We start from the raw sequence: 15,651 nt of genomic DNA on the forward strand, positions 1-15,651 counted from the left end.
TAAGTGTCAGTTCCTTTCCTTCCTCCCCAACCGATGCTCATCCAAAGCGTTCAGAAAAGAGCACCGAAGAAACATGTTGACAGGCGCAACAGCCGAGTGGTTAAAGCGTTGGACTGTCAATCTGAGGGTCCTGGGTTCGAATCACGGTGACAGCGCCTGGTGAGTAAAGGGGTGGAGATTTTTACGATCTCCCAGGTCAACATATGCGCAGACCTGCTAGTGCCTGAGCCCCCTTCGTGTGTATATGCAAGCAGAAGATCAAATACGCACATTAAAGATCATGTAATCCATGTCAGCGTTCGGTGGGTTATGGAAACAAGAACATACCCAGCATGCACTCCCCCGAAAACAGAGTATGGCTACCTACATGGCGGGGTAAAAACGGTCATACACGTAAAAGCCCACTCGTGTGCATACGAGTGAACGCAGAAGAAGAAGAAGAAGAAACATGTATATATGGACTCGCAAACATTTCAAAACAAATATACAGAAAACCACTGAACAGACATAACCACCCAGATAATATTACTCTTCATAAAATCATTTATTTTTCACTAGAAAGTTAATCTCTCTTGTCATTTTAACTTCCATGATTCTGCATTCTTGGTCACATTCATTCGGATTACATACTCTCACACACAAAAAAAGAGAGAACACCAAGAAATAATTATCATCCAATAATGCTTTTATTGCATTCAGCAGTTCATCTCACATGTCACTACAACTCTCGTTCAGTGTTCTCAACTGCTCTGTAATATACATACACAATACATCCAGAAATACATTCACACTCAGACCAATCCTGCTAAAACACAATAGTTCAAAAATAACTTCCAGAACCAACATGCACATTTCTTAACACACTCCTAAACTGTACATGTATGTAGTGTGTACCAATATACAGAAGCTGTCAGTGAAAGTCATTGTCCAAACTAAGGTTAAATCCTGATCCACACAGTCCAGCACTGTCATTAATTGAAGTATTTCTGAAGTGGCTCTCCAAACGTTTCCTCCATGTCCAAGATCACTTCCTGGGTGAGTTGTTCTACGTCTTCACATTCATCTGCACACACATGCACACAGTTATGCTGAATTCTGAATAACTGACAAACAAGCTGATAACATGCACATGATCCCCTAGAACTGCCTGAAAATTTGAACTGCCTTAGTCCTCGCTCAAAATTGACAGCATTAAGGATGGAATTAAAAGAATCTGGATAGATAACGATAACGACTTTGATTGTGGGAAGTGGAATTAGCATGCACATTTCATTACGTCCTGACCTCAGGGCAAAAAGGATAGAATAAATTCAACAATAAAAGAAATTATGACCCCCCCCCCCCCCCCCCCCGCCCTCCCTCCCAAAAGACTTGGGAAATCAGCAGACTGACATCAACAAATCAGCAACAGCCAAAGCCTTTTCATGAGCTCTGGAAACTCTGGTTACAACGTGCTGGTGAATATCCTGATTGGTCAAACCCAGATCAACTGAACTGGAATACGCATATGCTTCCTGGGACTTTACCCAAGAAAAGTGAAGAATCGATTCATCAAACTGACGGACAAAAACCCAGACGTGTTTGGAGCATACATGCCCCATGGTCATGGTACTGCTCTGAAACGGGCCCTTTCCTTCACTTGGATTGGAATAAAATGATTTAAAAAAAAGAAAGAGCCCCCAAAACCAACCACCACCACCAAACACACACACACAAAGAGGGGGAGACGCTTACCCTCCATCAGTTCTGAGAGGAAGGGGATGGTTTCTGGCATCAAGCTGACGTAGTCTTCTCCCAGCTTTCTGTGCAAGCCCTTCAGACAGTGCAGCGCCGACAGTCGAACCTGTGACGATGTAATAACATGACAGCATCATCTTTGACTGACAGCAGGTGTGAACACGGACATGCATGTGTCACTCACACACATAACATACACATACCCTGCATGTGTCACCTTCACACATAACCTGCATGTGTCATTTTCACATATACACCAACAAACACACATTCCCCACACGTGTCACACACACACCAACATACACATATACCCCGCATGTGTCATACACACACACACCAACATACATACACATACCCTGCATATGTCACTCATGCATATATACACCAACAAACAGACATACCCGACATGAATTACACACACACCAACATACACACGTTCCCTGCATGAGTCACGTCCACACAAACCCCCCCACACACACATACCCCACATGACAACACACACATACCCCACATCTGTCACTAACACACACACACCAATATACACATGTTCCCCACATGTGTCACTAACACACACACACCAATATACACATGTTCCCCGCATGTATTTGTATTTGTATTCCTTTTTATCACAACAGATTTCTCTGTGTGAAATTCGGGCTGCTCTCCCCTGGGAGAGCGCGTTGCTATACTACAGCGCCACCCATTTTTTTGTATTTTTTCCTGCGTGCAGTTTTATTTGTTTTTCCTGTCGAAGTGGATTTTCCTACAGAATTTTGCCAGGAACAACCCTTTTGTTGCCGTGGGTTCTTTTACGTGCGCTAAGTGCATGCTGCACACGGGACCTCGGTTTATCGTCTCATCCGAATGACTAGTGTCCAGACCACCACTCAAGGTCTAGTGGAGGGGGAGAAAATATCGGCGGCTGAGCCGTGATTCGAACCAGCTCCCTCAGATTCTCTCGCTTCCAAGGCGGACGCGTTACCTCTAGGCCATCACTCCACTCACACACACACACCAATATACACATGTTCCCCGCATGTGTCACTAACACGCACACACACCAATATAAACATGTTCCCTGCATGTGTCACTAACACGCACACACACCAATATACACATGTTCCCCGCATGTGTCACTAACACACACACACCAATATACACATGTTCCCCGCATGTGTCACTAACACACACACACACCAATATACACATGTTCCCTGCATGTGTCACTAACACGCACACACACCAATATACACATGTTCCCCGCATGTGTCACTAACACACACACACACCAATATACACATGTTCCCCGCATGTGTCACTAACACACACACACCAATATACACATGTTCCCCGCATGTGTCACTAACACACACACACCAATATACACATGCTCCCCGCATGTGTCACTAACACACACACACCAATATACACATGTTCCCCGCATGTGTCACTAACACACACACACCAATATACACATGTTCCCCGCATGTGTCACTAACACACACACACCAATATACACATGCTCCCCGCATTTGTCACTAACACACACACACACACACACACCAATATACACACGTTCCCCGCATGTGTCACTAACACACACACACCAATATACACATGTTCCCCGCATGTGTCACTAACACACACACCAATATACACATGCTCCCCGCATGTGTCACTAACACACACACTAATATACACATGTTCCCCGCATGTGTCACTAACACACACACACCAATATACACATGTTCCCAGCATGTGTCACTAACACACACACCAATATACACATGTTCCCCGCATGTGTCACTAACACACACACCAATATACACACGTTCCCCGCATGTGTCACTAACACACACACACCACTGTACCCACACCCAAACAACCCTCCCCTCTAACACACATCATGGGGACTGGTGGCCTGGTGGTAACATGTCTGCCTAGGAAGCAGGAAAATCTGATCACAAAGGGATCGAATCCCACACTCGCTACAATGTCCTCCCCTCCACCAGACCTCGAGTGCTGGTCTGGGCTGGGCGCTAGTCATTTGGAAGGGATGATAAACCGAATGCCCATGTGCAGCATGCACTCTGCGCACGTTACAGAACCCATGGCAACAAAAAGGTAGTCCCTGACAAGATTCTGAAGAAAGTTCCACTCTAATATACACGTGTAATGTGTGTGAGTGGTTGAAGTCTGACTGAATGACACAGCAAAAGCAACTGTCAGCAGGTTGGCAGCCTGCTGTGCAAATGACTTTGTTTGTAAAGTGATCAGACCTATTAGACTGGGATTTTATAAGTGTCAATAATAATAATGATGATAATGATAATAACAATAACAATAAAAACACTAATAATATTGATACTAATATCAATAACAGCACTACTACTCCTACTACAACTACTGCTACTACTCCTGCTGCTACTGCTACAACTCCTCCTGCTGCTGCTACTACTACAACTACTACTACTGCTGCCCGTACTACTGATAATCATGAAGAATACTGATAATGATACTACTACTACTGCTACTACTACTAGTACTACTACCACTACTGCTAACAATAACAACAATAGCAGTAATGATGATGATGATAATGATGATAATGCTGCTGATGACGATGACGATGATGATAATGCTGATGATGGCGACAACGACGATGATGACGATGACAACGGTGATGATGACGACGACGATGATATGATCATCATCAAAACAAGCACGCCCACCTCTTTGTTCTTGCTGCGTGTCTTCAGCATCAGCTGGTAGTTGAGGGTCTGCCACAAGGAGTCGTTCTTGGCGGCGGCGGCGAAGTCAGCGATGGTGGGCACCAGGGTGTCCTTGACCCTCTGTCTGTACACGTCCTCCCCGCCCGCAAAGTTCTCCAGCTGTCACGGTGAGTAACACAGTACAGTACAGTACAGTACAGTACAATACAATACAGGACAATACAGTATAATACAATACAATACAGTACAATACAATACAGGACAATACAGTATAATACAGTACAATACAATACAGGACAATACAGTATAATACAATACAATACAGTACAATACAATACAGTACAATACGATACAATACAAAGTTCTCCAGCTGTCACACTGAGTAATACAGTACAATACAATACAGTACAGTACAATACAAAACATTACAACACAATAGAGTACAATACAGATTAATAATACAATACAAAGACCTCCACCTGTCATTTTCAGTAATATGATACTATACAATTCAACAATACAAATGCAAACTTTTCCATCTGTAACACTGAATTTCACACAGAGAAATCTACTGTGACAAAAAAGTAATACAATACAATACAATGCAATACAACACAATGCAATACAACACAATACAATACAATACAACAATGCAATGCAATGCAAAACAAAATACAATACAACACAATACAGTACAACACATGCACATAGAAAGAGCAGCGCCCACCCACCTGGTCAAGGAGAGGCTGCATGAGCATGGCGAAGCGCTCCTTGTTGATGAAGTTCTGGGTGTCGAAGAGGCACACCTTGTGCAGACAGCCCAGCACACTGCCCAGCAACATGGACGTCTTCCTGCCCTTCTTGTCCTTCCTCAGGTACGCCTCCTCTGAAACCACAGCAGGATGGGTTCACGTTCACTTTCACTTTCTCTTGGAGGCATCACTGCATTTCAGACAAATCTGTATAGCAGGATAGGTTCACTTTCACTTTCTTAAAAAGGCATCACTGCATTTCAGACAAATCCGTATAGCATGATGGGTTCACTTTCACTTTCTTAAGGAGGCATCACTGCATTTCTGACAAATCTGTATAGCATGATAGGTTCACTTTCACTTTCTTAAGGAGGCATCACTGCATTTCAGACAAATCTGTATAGCATGATAGGTTCACTTTCACTTTCTTAAGGAGGCATCACTGCATTTCTGACAAATCTGTATAGCAGGATAGGTTCACTTTCACTTTCTTAAGGAGGCATCACTGCATTTCTGACAAATCTGTATAGCATGATAGGTTCACTTTCACTTTCTTAAGGAGGCATCACTGCATTTCTGACAAATCCGTATAGCATGATAGGTTCACTTTCACTTTCTTAAGGAGGCATCACTGCATTTCAGACAAATCCGTATATGCTACACCACATCTGCTAGGCAGATGCCTGACCAGCAGCATAGCCCAATGGCAATGCGCTTTGTCAGGCGCTGAATGCATGGATATATGTTTGCATACCTATCAGAGTGGATTTCTTCCATAGAATTTTGCCAGGACAATCCTTTTGTTGGCGTGGGTTCTTTTCCAGTGCGCCAAGTGCGTGCTGCACATGGCACCTTGGCTTATCCTCTCATCTGAATATTTAGATGCTCAGTTTGATTTTCTAGTCAAACTTGGGAGAATGGGCATGAGTGGGAATCAAACCCAGAACCTCACAGATAATGTACTGGCAGATAAGCATCATACCCAGTATGCCACCTTCCTCCATTTAACAGACATAGAATAACGGCCTTCCCTCTGAAGGCATTGGACATGACGGGTCAGTTATCAGACATAGAATAAAGCTTCCTCTGAAGGCACGACATGACGGTCAGTTACAGACATAGAATAATGGCTTCCTCTGAAGGCACAACATAAACCAACAGGACTATAAGCCAACACCATCCAACAAACATAACAACCAACAGCACTATAAGCCAACAATATTCCCACAAACATAACAACCAACAGCACTATAAGCCAACAATATTCCAACAAACATAACAACCAACAGGACTATAAGCCAACAACCTCCAACAAACATAACAACCAACAGGACTATAAGCCAACAATATTCCCACAAACATAACAAACCAACAGGACTATAAGCCAACAACATTCCCACAAACATAACAAACCAACAGCACTATAAGCCAACAATATTCCCACAAACATAACAACCAACAGCACTATAAGCCAACAATATTCCCACAAACATAACAAACCAACAGCACTATAAGCCAACAATATTCCCACAAACATAACAACCAACAGCACTATAAGCCAACAATATTCCAACAAACATAACAAACCAACAGGACTATAAGCCAACAACCTCCAACAAACATAACAACCAACAGCACTATAAGCCAACACCATCCCTGCAGGACCATTACCAGCTTTGCCGTCATGAAGCAGGTCCAGAAGCTGGGTGGCATGTCTGAAGATGTGGGCGGCAAACAGCAGGAACAGCCCCCTCAGTCGTCCTGCCAGGCTGAAAGCACACACACACACACACACACACACACACACACAGCTGACACTTCGGACATGGTATCTTCACAAGGCCAGGTCAGATAATTTTTTTGTGTTTTTCTTGTTTTTGAGTGGTTGCCAAGTGGTAACGTGTCCACGCTTTCGACGTGAAATCTTAACAAGGCCAGGAAGGGTAGACTAAAAGAATCTTGGTAAAAGTTGACTTACAAAGGATAAAAGAGGCGACGCACAGAGCCACAGGCTCTTCTTCAGGCAAATGAAATGAGTGAGTGACAGACAGAAAGATAAGATCAGGTTCTTCTTCTTCTTCTTTTTTTGTTGTTGACTGGTTGCCAAGTGGTAACATGTCCACACTTCAGACATGAAATCTTCACAAGGCTAGTTTTTTGTTTGTTTTTTTTTGTTTTCCTTTTTTTTCTTTTTAGTGGTGGCCTAGTGGCTACATGTCCGACAAGGAAGTGAGAGAATCTGAGTGTGCAGGATTGAACCCCACACTCGTCTGTGTCTTCTCCCACTCCAAAAGACCTCAAGTCGTGGTCTGGATGCTAGTCATTTGGATAAGATGATAAACCAAGGTTCCATGTGCATGCACTTAACGTATGTAAAAAAAAAAACACAACAAAAAACAACATGGCAACAAATTCTGTAGAAAAATTCATTTTGACAGTAAAACTGACGGGCGCAATAGCCGAGTGGTCAAAGCGTTGGACTTTCAATCTGAGGGTCCCGGGTTCGAATCTCGGTAACAGCAGCTGGTGGGTAAAGGGTGGAGATTTTTCCGATCTCCCAGGTCAACATATGTGCAGACCTGCTAGTGCCTGAACCCCCTTCGTGTGTATACGCAAGCAGAAGATCAAATACGCACATTAAAGATCCTGTAATCCATGTCAGCGTTCGGTGGGTTATGGAAACAAGAACATACCCAGCATGCACACTCTCGAAAACGGAGTATGGCTGCCTTCATGGCGGAGTAAAAATGGTCATACACGTAAAAGCCCACTCGTGTACATATGAGTAAACGTGGGAGTTGCAGCCCATGAACGCAGAAGAAGAAGAAGATAGAAAAACAAATACACTTGCAAACAGAAAAAAACAGTGTGGTGCTGCAGTGTGGTGACATGCTCTCCTCAGGGAAAGCAGCACAAATTTCATAGACAGAAATCTGTTGCGACAAAAAGTAATACAATTCAGTACAATACAATACAACAAACAACAAATAAGTGCAGTGACTTTTGCACCTAAACAATGAAAACAAGGCCACACAACCTCAAGCTGTTGCTGCTTCCCATCAGCAAGCACACTTGTCAATATTATTTACACAGTACACATAAACAAATGACATCCTCAGACCTTTCAGACTACTGAAACTGATGGTAATGATTCTTGCAGATGTCAAAAGTAGCTGTAAGGAATGGTAGCAGCATATGAACAAAACTGAAATAATAACAAGTTACAGTATAACTAATAAACAACGGTAAAGGAACTGCATAGCTGTTACTGCTACGATTGAAGCACAGCTATCATCCTTGAGGAACAGGAATTAAAATAAAAATAATAATAAATCACTAACACTATCCATCAAATGAGCCAACAGCTCATAAAAAAACCAAACACAGCATATATCTAACTGTTAAAAAAAAGAAAAGAAGAAAGTTGCACTAGTATCATTATTGTTTATTTACAAACACAAATATCATCATTTATATACACAAATGCCTAAGCACAAGTGAATGTACATATTCTAACACTTGCACACACACACACACACACACACACACACACAAACACACTTGTATTCATGTGGTGAACAGTAAAAAACCAGATCATTTTACCTGTCGGCCAGTCTGTAGAAAGCCATCACTCTGTCTCGCTTCCCTTCCTTTGTTGCCCACTCAAACATCTGCAGAATGAAAGAAAAAATAAAATAAAATAAAACAAGAGAGGCAAGGCCTTCAAATTAAGTCCCCTAGCATTAATTACAGAGTAATTTCCCTTTTTTACTATCTGCACCAAAACGTTTGCAAAATAAATAAAAATTCCATGCTTAGCAAAAGAAGTTCCTGTTTGAACAAAAAATGATAATGACTCCTCTTGTTGTTGTGTCAGAATAAGAGGTCAAAGTGCCAAGTTTAGAGAATACAAAAAATATAAATATAACAGTAAATGCAGTTTGGATATAATTAGGCTTTTAAAAAAAATTTTTGTGCCCATCCCAGAGATGCAATATTGTTTTAAACAAAATGACTGGAAAGAACTGAAGTTTTCCTATTTTTATGCCAAATTTGGTGTCAACTGACAAAGTATTTCCAGAGAAAATGTCAGTGTTAAAGTTTACCACGGACACACAGACACACGGACACACACACACAGACAACCGAACACCGGGTTAAAACATAGACTCACTTTGTTTACACAAGTGAGTCAAAAAGGCTCCAGTATAAATAAAACAAAATCAGGCCTAAACATTGCCAGACCACTGCAGCACTCTCACATAAAATCTAAGCCTACTTTTCACATGTGCTGAGCCCAGAGTTAAAATCTGTTTGTTTTAATTTTTTTCTTCCATATTCAGTAATCAGCCTGATACAGAAACAGACACCACTAACCAACACAGACTACTGTGTGTTCACACTACCTGCCCCCTCCACCCACCCCACCCCCCTCCACAAAAAACCCCAAAAACCACGTATGTAATATAACTTCCAAATACGTCATAAGCTAACATTATGTTACACTGGTCTGGCATGTAGGTGATAGTGATCATGTTCATAAGATACAACCTTCTGTACAAGGAAAAACAAGCAGAAAAAAACAAAACAAAACAAAAAAAACACACAAAAAAACACAAACAAAAATGGATAAACTGAAAATCTAAAGAAGTTATTGTTACCTTAAAAAATGTGAATATGTAACTGTCTAAACAAAAATCTCTCCCTCTCTCTAGATATATATTCAATTCATGTTGTTTAGAGCCCAGCCGACCGTTTAGGCCATCTCAGGGCTGCTCTAGATATATAAATACCTCTCTATCTGGAGAAAGACAGAGAGATATATAAATACCTCTCTATCTGGAGAAAGAGAGGGAGAGAGAGAGAGAGAGAGAGAGAGAATTCGATAGATACTGCTCCATGAAAATATTTTCAATGGAGGTAGATCTTCAGATGAGGTCAACAGGCAAATGCCCCCCCCCCCCATGAAGCCCTATGGGTGAACATTTGGACATTCACTTTCTGGGGCTTTTTTCCCCTGCATTTTCCTATCTATCTGTCTATCCCAGATCTCTCTATTTCTCAATCTCTATCTGACTATCTGTCAGTCTATCTATCTATCTATCCATCCATCTATCTATCTATCTATCATGAAGAAGAGTGTACCTTGAGCAGCATGGGTCGCAGGGTGCCTTCAGTCATCTTCAGCACCATGAGGAGGACCGTGTTGATCACCACCCCCTCCACCCTGTCCATCACCTCCCTGCTCACCTCCTGACAACCACACACACACATACACACACATACACACGCATGCACGAACCACACACACACACACACACATGCCATGCCACGCACGCACATACACACCACGCACATACACACAGATACACACGCAGGCATGAACCACACACACACACGACACGCCACACACACACATACACACCACACAGACAAGAGAATTAGAACACAGCATCATCCCTCCCTACCTGCTTCCCTGCGTCTTCTGGAGATACTGCTTAAACAAACCAGATTATCCAATCACATTCATTATTTTCCGTCTCTGGCATCAAAAAACATTACGTATAAAAAACAACAAACCCAACAACACCAAAACAAAATCAAACAAACAAAAAAAACTTTACTACTTTAATTACATGATAAAAACATTTTTATACATCGAAACAACAAACACAAACATACAAAAGAACAATTCAAACATTTCCTATACACACTGAAAGAAAACAAATGCAAGCAAACAAAAAAAACAATTTCTATACATGCTAAAAGTACACACTAAAAGTAACAATAAAAACAATTTCTTTTTACACAGCAAGTACACACACAAGCAAACAAATGAACAACAGAACCAATTTCTTTATCAAAACACACAAGGAAACAAACGAACAATAAAACTATTTCTACATACACAGAAAGAACACACACACACAGAAATACAAGCAGAACAAATGGAAAATAAAAACCGACTCCCACAACACACAGAAAGACGTCTCACTTTGCGCTGCGTCCCTCGGAAGTCGAGCACCACCAGGAAGAAGTCGAGAAGCTGCTGATGGTTGAGGTGAAGGTCCTCGCGGGTCAGACCACTGAGGTGCTGACCCAGCACGTCCATCAGGCTGCCGATGCTGCCCTGTGATGGGGGGAGGGGAGGGGAGCAGGTGTTGAATATGATGATACCGTACAGATACTTATATAGCGCCTGTTTTCCCCATACTGTCGTTGTGTCATGAAAGAAAATGTTGGTGGCTTCCTCTTCTTCGCTTACCTTCAAAATTTTTTTTATCATTTATAATATTACTGTTATCATTATTATGTTTGTGACTGTGTTCACTATGGTTATGATGCATTGTGATTACTATGATTCTGATGATAAATACCATTATTGTGATTGTTATGTTATCACCATTATCCTGGGAATTCATTAATATATAACACTAAATCTTCTCATCTTTGTTTCACTTTGCTTTGTATAAGCTGTCTTGTATATGTATGCATCTTACATTTCACGGAAATATGAGCGCCTGAGACAGGGAAAAAAAAAAATCAACCCCAAAACAAACACAAAACAGCATAACAACTTATACAGTGCTTATCCTAGGTTAGATACCAAACTCAAAGCCCTTCACATAGTCATTTGCACAACTGGCTGCCTACACGGGTAGAGCCGACAGGGAGCTGCCTTTGTTGCTCATCATTAGTTTCCAAAGTGTTCAACATGATGATACCATATCCATAACTTATATAGCGCCTATCCTTGGTCAGATACCAAGCTCAAAGCGCTTTGTCATTTGCACAAGAGGCTGCCTACGTGGGTAGAGCTCACTTAGAGCTGCCTTTGGGTGCTCATTATTAGTTTCCAAAGTGTTCAACATGATGATACCACATCAATACTTCTGTAGTGCCTATCCTCGGTCAGATACCAAGCTCAAAGCGCTTTGTCATTTGCACAAGAGGCTGCCTACGTGGGTAGAGCTCACTTAGAGCTGCCTTTGGGTGCTCATTATTAGTTTCCAAAGTGTTGAATATGATGTGGATACTTATATAGTGCCTGTAGTCTGTCAGATACCAAGCTCTGTTTAAAATGCTTTACAGTTCCATCATTTTTAAACAGCTCAAAGTATCTAAAAATGGAAACAAATGACTTTCTTGTGAAGTGAAGGAGGGAGGTGGCAGAATGGTCAAGACACATGACTGTGCCAATACAGTGTCTGTCAGGGCCTGGGTTCAATTCCGGACTGCCACCCTTCCTCCCACGTTTGACTGGAAAATCAAACTGAGCGTCTCGTCACTCGGAGGAGATGATAAAACTGAGGCCACGCGAGCAGCACGCACTTGGTGCACTGAAAAAGAGCCCACGGCAACAAACGTGTTGTCCTCTGGCAAAATTCTGCTCAAGAAATCCACTTTCTGACAGGAACATAAATGTAATACGCATGCACTCAAGGCCTGACTATGTGCGTTGGGTTATGCTGCTGGTCAGGCATCTGCCTAGCAGACATGGTGTGGAGTATATGGATTTGTCCGAACACAGTGATGCCTCCTTGAGAAACTGACACTAGAAACTGAAGCTGGGAACTGAACTTACACACACGCAGTGAATACATGTCTGTCTGAACTTACACACACACAGTGAATACATGTCTGTCTGAACTTACACACACACAGTGAATACATGTCTGTCTGAACTTACACACACAGTGAATACATGTCTGTCTGAACTTACACACACAGTGAATACATGTCTGTCTGAACTTACACACATGCAGTGAATACATGTCTGTCTGAACTTACACACACAGTGAATACATGTCTGTCTGAACTTACACACACAGTGAATACATGTCTGTCTGAACTTACACACATGCAGTGAATACATGTCTGTCTGAACTTACACACACATAGTGAATACATGTCTGTCTGAACTTACACACACAGTGAATACATGTCTGTCTGAACTTACACACACAGTGAATACATGTCTGTCTGAACGTACACACACACAGTGAGTACATGTCTGTCTGAACTTACACACACAGTGAATACATGTCTGTCTGAACTGACACACATGCAGTCTGTCTGAACTTACACACATGCAGTCTGTCTGAACTTACACACACGCAGTGAATACATGTCTGTCTGAACTGACACACACACAGTGAATACATATCTGAACTTACACACACAGTGAATACATATCTGAACTTACACACACACAGTGAATACATGTCTGAACTGACACACACACAGTGAATACATATCTGAACTTACACACACATAGTGAATACATGTCTGTCTGAACTTACACACATGCAGTGAATACATGTCTGTCTGAACTTACACACATGCAGTGAATACATATCTGAACTTACACACATGCAGTGAATACATGTCTGTCTGAACTTACACACATGCAGTGAATACATGTCTGTCTGAACTTACACACACACAGTGAATACATGTCTGAACTTACACACACAGTGAATACATGTCTGTCTGAACTTACACACATGCAGTGAATACATGTCTGTCTGAACTTACACACACAGTGAATACATGTCTGTCTGAACTTACACACATGCAGTGAATACATGTCTGAACTTACACACACACAGTGAATACATGTCTGTCTGAACTTACACACACACAGTGAATACATGTCTGTCTGAACTTACACACACGCAGTCTGTCTGAACTTACACACACAGTGAATACATGTCTGTCTGAACTTACACACACACAGTGAATACATGTCTGTCTGAACTTACACACATGCAGTGAATACATGTCTGTCTGAACTTACACACACACAGTGAATACATGTCTGTCTGAACTTACACACACGCAGTGAATACATGTCTGAACTTACACACATGCAGTCTGTCTGAACTTACACACACAGTGCATACATGTCTGTCTGAACTTACACACACACAGTGAATACATGTCTGTCTGAACTTACACACATGCAGTGAATACATGTCTGTCTGAACTTACACACACACAGTGAATACATGTCTGTCTGAACTTACACACACACAGTGAATACATGTCTGTCTGAACTTACACACACAGTGAATACATGTCTGTCTGAACTTACACACACACAGTGAATACATGTCTGTCTGAACTTCCACACACACACAGTGAATACATGTCTGTCTGAACTTCCACACATGCAGTGAATACATGTCTGTCTGAACTGACACACACACAGTGAATACATATCTGAACTTACACACACATAGTGAATACATGTCTGTCTGAACTTACACACATGCAGTGAATACATGTCTGTCTGAACTTACACACATGCAGTGAATACATGCCTGAACTTACACACACACAGTGAATACATGTCTGTCTGAACTTACACACATGCAGTGAATACATGTCTGTCTGAACTTACACACACGCAGTGAATACATGTCTGTCTGAACTTACACACACACAGTGAATACATGTCTGTCTGAACTTACACACACACAGTGAGTACATGTCTGAACTTACACACGCACACACACAGTGAATACATGTCTGTCTGAACTTACACACACACAGTGAATACATGTCTGTCTGAACTTACACACACACAGTGAATACATGTCTGAACTTACACACACAGTGAATACATGTCTGCCTGAACTTACACACACACACAGTGAATACATGTCTGCCTGAACTTACACACACACACAGTGAATACATGTCTGTCTGAACTTACACACACACAGTGAATACATGTCTGTCTGAACTGACACACACACAGTGAATACATGTCTGTGTGAACTTACACACACGCAGTGAATACATGTCTGAACTTACACACACACACAGTGAATACATGTCTGTCTGAACTGACCTGTCTTCCTGAATCCAGCAGGACTGTGTAGCAGCTCTCCAAGGTGGGCAGAAACACTCTGGGGGGCAAGGCAGCTATCGACTTGCTGAAATTCAAACAAAGAACAGTCAGAAGTGACGTGAACAATGACATACATTTACATGTAGATTACAGTCTCATTCGAAAGCAATCAAAGAGTGTGCCCAAAGTCATCAAGATACCTAGACACATCCACACATCTACTCTCTCACACATACACACACACACACATGCATTTACATACTCACATGCGTAAAGTGATTTTTTTTTCCTTTCCTCAATTTTTTCCCCCCCTACCCTCGTCTAATATCACTTATAATAAAAAGACGTTAAACTAAAGAACAAACTCACAAACATACACAAAACAGATGCCCCCTCAAACACTCCAAAAAAAAAAGAAAGAAAATCAGCGGCTCCAAACACACACAAAAATAATTCCCTGATTATTTCCTTACAACAAATTGTTTTTGAATGGCTAGCAAATTTGCATTTAATCATAAAAAAGAATAAATAAATAAATAAATAAAATAAAGACCAAAGACCACTTATTATT

The 15,651-nt window shown here is 41.6% G+C and overlaps 1 protein-coding gene across 2 annotated transcripts in view; it reads right to left on the bottom strand.

The window, feature by feature from the left end:
- Positions 1 to 669: 669 nt before the first annotated feature.
- LOC143294729 (HEAT repeat-containing protein 1-like) overlaps positions 670 to 15,651 on the bottom strand; it is a 72,649-nt gene continuing 57,667 nt past the window's right edge. For both annotated transcript variants that reach the window (XM_076606176.1, XM_076606175.1), the window contains exons 37-45: positions 15,081 to 15,165; positions 11,217 to 11,351; positions 10,367 to 10,474; positions 8,825 to 8,892; positions 6,893 to 6,990; positions 5,201 to 5,355; positions 4,470 to 4,628; positions 1,735 to 1,843; positions 670 to 1,063 (exon numbers count right to left, since the gene is read on the bottom strand). In XM_076606176.1, the coding sequence (XP_076462291.1) occupies positions 972 to 1,063; positions 1,735 to 1,843; positions 4,470 to 4,628; positions 5,201 to 5,355; positions 6,893 to 6,990; positions 8,825 to 8,892; positions 10,367 to 10,474; positions 11,217 to 11,351; positions 15,081 to 15,165 (1,009 nt within the window). In that variant the 3' untranslated portion in view covers positions 670 to 971. The remainder of the gene's footprint in view (positions 1,064 to 1,734; positions 1,844 to 4,469; positions 4,629 to 5,200; positions 5,356 to 6,892; positions 6,991 to 8,824; positions 8,893 to 10,366; positions 10,475 to 11,216; positions 11,352 to 15,080; positions 15,166 to 15,651) is intronic.

The sequence above is a fragment of the Babylonia areolata genome, chromosome 20 (genome assembly GCF_041734735.1).
Source record: "Babylonia areolata isolate BAREFJ2019XMU chromosome 20, ASM4173473v1, whole genome shotgun sequence".
Classification (NCBI taxonomy): domain Eukaryota; kingdom Metazoa; phylum Mollusca; class Gastropoda; order Neogastropoda; family Buccinidae; genus Babylonia; species Babylonia areolata.